General features: G+C 46.0%; 1 protein-coding gene across 1 annotated transcript; it reads right to left on the reverse strand.

The window, feature by feature from the left end:
• Positions 1 to 1,094: 1,094 nt before the first annotated feature.
• LOC102867872 (protein sprouty homolog 2-like) lies at positions 1,095 to 2,042 on the reverse strand. Its single transcript, XM_006894065.1, has one exon. The coding sequence runs from the start codon at positions 2,040 to 2,042 to the stop codon at positions 1,095 to 1,097; it is 948 nt and encodes a 315-aa protein (XP_006894127.1).
• Between the last annotated feature and the right edge of the window lie 3,456 nt (positions 2,043 to 5,498).

Genomic DNA, 5,498 nt, shown 5'->3' on the forward strand with positions numbered 1-5,498 from the left:
TACAAAGATCAGTAAATCTGGAAAAAAAGGAAAAAAGGGAAGAACAAAAACAATGATAAAGAAGAAAAAAAAATCCAACCATGGTATCTAACCTCAGACAATTATGTCAAACATTCAGTTACTGAATACTTGCTAGTTATCTCTGAAAAGTAATAATCATAAGATAGTAAGATAAAAACAATCTTAAGTCAAACTATTTAATAAAAGGAATATCTTTAAACATAAAATGTGATTAAACTCCCACCTCCACTTCTGAAAGAAAAGGTAAAAAATAAGACAAAACAGCTCAGCGTAATTTCAAACGTTAATATATTTTCTATTTTATATTGAACATATGCATCTGTAACCCCTCATTTGCAGCAACTATCACATCCTCATAAAAGGGGCAAAATTTGTAAGATGCCTTTTAAAATAAATATTCTTTTTTATAAAATAATAAAACTTCAAATAAATATTCTTTACACTAAACAATATGTTGAAAAAATTAGAAAATAAAGGTTGAATTTTACTGTAACTGTACAATTTACATGAAGTCCAAAGGGAAATCAGAGTCACAATAAAGGCTTTCCGTAAGGCAAAATACAATCTAAAAACATACTGATTGATTCACATTCTTCTGAATGTACAACATATTAGTATAATATTTTGTGACTGTGCCATGTAATATAGCACGACTTGTTTTTCACAGTTGCAAATATTATTGTATATACAAAAATATAGCACATTCTCTCTGGAGAAAACAATGGAAAGAAGTAATTTGCTACTTTACAAATTTTGCAAGGGCTATTCACAAAAAACTCTGCTTTAGGAGTGTCTTGTGTTGCTGTAGCTTATGCAATATGTGGGTCACCACGTTCTTCTGCCTCATAGTTTGAGCTCTATTAGCTGAGTTCTAACAAGCATATCAGTTAAAATGGCACATGGGGGGAGGGGGAACCAAACACCAACCCCAAAACAAAAACATCTCACTGCAAAACAGTAGAGGATCCCAAACCCTCTAGTAACAGTGCCAAAATTGTTTAATCGGTTGCATATGCGTGTTAAAAAACAAAACAAAACAATCTTTATTACTGTAGTATTCCCAATTAATGATGCTATGTTGGTTTTTCAAAGTTCCTGGGTGGGACGGTGGGAACTTTGCAGCAAACTGTGTTTGAGTTTTTACAACGACATCCGGGCCTATTAACACGGTCATAACACCCCTGGCACAATTTAAGGCAACCCTTGGCTGGAAGGTAACACCATAAGCAAGGCAGAAAGAGGGACATGACGCCCATGGCCGACCACCGTGTACAACAGTGAGACTGGCTGCAGGAGCATGGGTTGTCGGCACAGTTGTCCTCGTCATCATTAGAACAGTGATAGAAGAGGCCTTTCACGCAGCACACACAAGTCCCATAGTCAATGACATTCTGGGCCGAGCAAAGGCACTGCTTGTCACAGATCCAGTCCGAAGGCAGAGGCCTCGGATAGGTGCACTCTTTACACTTGCACTTGCCACAGTCCTCACATCGGTAGGCATGCAAACCCAGATCGTCCTTGCTCAGGGGCTTAAGCTCGCCTGGCTTGAGCTCAGATTTTGGCTGCACCCGGATTATTCCATCAGCAATGGGTCCCGAGGAAAAAGACGATCCTAACAGTCTCTGTTCAGAGGAGTTGCTGCTGGTACTTGTCCTCGTACTGCTCCTCGACCCTGAGCTGACTGTGCTGATGGACCTGGTCAGGGGGGCTCTGGCGGAGGAGTGGACCTGTGGGTGTTGTAGCCTGGCTGGCTGGCGGTGCTCGGGAAGCCCATGGAGTCGCTCGGGCTTGTGCTGACTGGAGGGGCGAGGTGCAGGCTTGAGCCCGGGTCTTGGGACCACGGTAGGCCCCTCGGTGTACTCATTTGTGTTTCGGATGGCTCTGATCTGATCCAGAGACAGTACATGCACCTGCTGGGTGAGGGCCTCTCTAGGGTCAGGCTCCCCACGCTGCCTGCTACTGTCACGGGGTGCCTGCAGAAAGGGTTGTGACCCGCTGCCACTGTGAGCTCTGGCCTCCATCAGGTCTGGGAAGTGTGGTCACTCCAGCAGGCTTAGAACACATCTGAACTCCTGAGGAAGAAAAACAAGAGCAAAGAGAAGGGCTTACTCTCCAAGATATTGTCTCTCTCCACCCACCTGGCTTGGCGATTCACTTTCCCCTTTCCCTGCAGACACAAAAATTGAACACAGAATGGTGTGTGGAAGTAACAGAACAGCAACTGAGCCATGCATCAGGTCACAATTATTGCTGAGACCCAACAATTCTTTAAGTTCAATCTCACATAACCATGACTAAACCCATTGCCACTGACTTGATTGTGATTCACAGGTTTCCAAAATTGTCAAACTTTGTAGATGTGTTCCCTTTTTTACTGTCATATATTGGCTGCGGTTGGTGGGGTCGAACTCTGACCTCTTCATTAGCAGCCATGTACTTTTAACCACTGTGCTACCAGGACTCCACACACATACTCACTCCTGATTCAAATAAAACACAGCCTGTGAGGTTCAGTTTCAGTAAAAACTGCAAAGAATAATGACTTTTCCAAACGATGCCACCATAATTTTCAAAAGCTGAGTACCTTTTCAATCTACGAGATGGACTTAAATTGGTCACAGTCATCACTGTCTTGTTTTGTAGTGTTCAGTCAGAAGCCAGTCATAGCTGACCCTCCAGCAGGTTTTCAGAGGCAGTAAATCCCAAGGGAGGAGGCTGCCCAGGTCAGCTGGCAGCCTAACTCCTAACCACCAAATCCACCAAAGCCCCCGATATTTGTCTCAAGCATCAATAAACATGGTCTTGAAAATTCCTTCATAGCTGTTTTTTTTCAATCAATACTTTGATTTCCACATTACCCAAGAAATAGTTAAGCCTCATAAGGTAGCATATGACACACATAAAAACAAGTATTTTTCCCCAAGGATTAAGTACAAATTTTACAAGTACACCATTATCTGTTAACTACTTAGCAACTTAAAGATAAAGAATTTTAAAAAATCAAAACAAAAAGCAGATCAAACAAAACACCATTAGGTTCTGGGAACACACAAAACTTAACTTACATAATAATCAATACAAGAATCTGAGACTATTTTACAATATAATATCCTATGAAAATCTCTTAGTGTCTGAGATTAACTGGTTGTTTCTCTTACATTTTATACAACAGATGAATTTACTCAAAAAAGTAAACGGATTGAGTCCCCCTTTCCCAAAAGACGTCAAAACATAAATCCACCGACATTAATGGGGTTGGGGAAGGTTTAAAAAATCTAAGTGTCATAGCTCAGATTCTAGATTCTGGCAAGTAATGCCTTTAAAATGCAATCCAGTAAGTTTCCCAACTATCGTTCCTCCCAAGTTTACATAAAAATGAAAAAGGACAAAAGTGGAACCTTATCCACCCTAAGCTTTTTAGAAAACCGAGAGCCCTCAGTGAGCTGGGCAGATGACACACGCCTCCCAATTCAGAATTAAGGGAGGGCTGGAAACCGGATCCTCCTCACCTCCAGCAGAAAGACAGACAACGTAGCTCTATGCTTTTTACTCCGTTTATCGACTCAATCTGCGCCCCACCTTCGTCCCCAGCAGATGGGACTCAGCCTGAACCCAGCGGGAGTTTTCTCCCCAATCACTTAACCTGCTCCAGGGCCTGGCGCCCCCTCTTCTCTCCAGCGCACGACTCTGAGAGCAACAGCAGAGCGGGGGGCACAGAAGCCTCCAAAAGAGACGAGTCACAGGCGCACACTTGCCCCGCCCGTCCCCATTTCCCCCAACTCAAAACTGCCAACCAGCCCCAAGGGGGAGCCAGTATACTCCCGGGCTGGGGCCACACAACCCAACACAGGGCGTTTCTCCAAGGGCCCTCGAGCATCGGACATGAATTTCCAGCGCAGAGGCGAGAGGAAGAAAGCTCTATCTCGTAACAGCACTGAGACGTGACCTGGCACAAACCGCGACTTAACAGAACGCTGTCTGAAGTCTATACATGTTTATCTGCTTTTGAGTCTGGGGAAACTAAAAAAAAAAAAAGTAAAAATTGTTTTTAAGAGGCGACACTTTGCAAAGCGCCACAGAACACTCCGGGCGTGCAAGACTTAGCTTCCTGAACTAGAAACTTTCAGTGTAGATTTGCTTGGAGTGGAAATTAGCATCTCAAAACAAAACTACTTTATTCTTCTAAAAGGATTTCCCTGGATCCTTGGCTGCCTTCTTCCTTGTCCCATCCTTGCCATTCTGCGCTCCCCCCACCCCCAAGCGCTTTGAAACCTCCACCAGGAACAGCGTGTGATCAGACTGTGGATTAAGGGGGGCAGGATTTCAGCACCAGGGTGGGGCAAACTCAAAGAGAAAAGGTAAAAACAAGGGTCCGAATTTTTATTTTCTAAAACCCAAAACAAAATAGATCAACCCATCGAAAGAAATAACGTCTTTTGCTACCTACTTTCAGATAATGGAAAATGAATGCTAACCACCTGATGACTTTCTTCCTGCGCTGGGTCAACCCAAGTTTCTAAAAATAAAAAAGTGTGACCCAGGCCGACCACAGTGAACGGAAAGAAGAGAAAGCTACACTTGGGGACCGCAGAGTTACAGAGCCTGGCGGAGAGGCGCTCCCAAGCTGCACTGGGCTGCCTGCGTCCACGCCTGGCAAAGGCCAGCGCGCCCTCCCACCCACACACCTTCGGCCCCTCGGCGACCCCGCCAGCCGTCCGACTTGCCTAGAACTTGCCGTCCTAAGAATGGAAGAACTGGTTAGAAATTCCTAACTGCTGCAAACCACAAAATTGTTCTCCCGTTCTCCGCGCTCCGCTCAATGTGCGGAGCATGCCCGGCCAGAGCGGACTCCCTGCAAACGGTCTGCCTTCCCAACCCCCCAGAGCGCGAGCGCGCGTGGTCGCCAGGGCAGGGAGAACGCGGGGACACGGTGCTGTGGTACCGGGCAGCCTCTGCCTCGCCAGGCCGAGCTCGAGCTCCTGGGGAACCTGCGGGTTTACAGAAGGGGAGGCCCTAGGAGGAACGGACCCCACTCCCAGTCCAGCTGCACCATGTTGCCCACGACACGCCGGCCACCGCGCCAGAAGTGGAAGAGTCAAACGCGCCTCACCGTGATCGCGGCTTTGCACCAACTCCTCTCCCTTAGATTATCTTCTGAGATGTGCAAATAAATCCAACCTCGACACAAACTTTCCTTCTTTCCCAACTCTGTTGCAGTCCAACTTCTGAGCGACCGGTGGATAAAAGGCAAAGAAAATCCGGAGTCCAGCTTCCAGCCAACGAACACTCCGGAGACTACTAGGACTGGAGGCAACCCCCCCTTCCAAAAGCGCACGCGGAGTATTTCCTCTTTTTCTCAATGAACAGGAGGCCGAAGCGCCAACGGCGAGTCCTTTTTCCTGGTAGAGGAACGAATGAGACGAGAAATGGCCCTACAGGGAACCTAAAGACTCATCTCCAAGTCGTGCGGTCTCAGC

Source organism: Elephantulus edwardii, unplaced genomic scaffold (genome assembly GCF_000299155.1).
Source record: "Elephantulus edwardii isolate Elephantulus edwardi_28Jun2011 unplaced genomic scaffold, EleEdw1.0 scaffold00134, whole genome shotgun sequence".
Classification (NCBI taxonomy): Eukaryota; Metazoa; Chordata; class Mammalia; order Macroscelidea; family Macroscelididae; genus Elephantulus; species Elephantulus edwardii.

What these genes read in the sequence shown, in the direction of transcription:
- LOC102867872 (XM_006894065.1), bottom strand. Translation starts at nt 2,042, where the DNA reads ATGGAGGCCAGAGCTCACAGTGGCAGCGGGTCACAACCCTTTCTGCAG.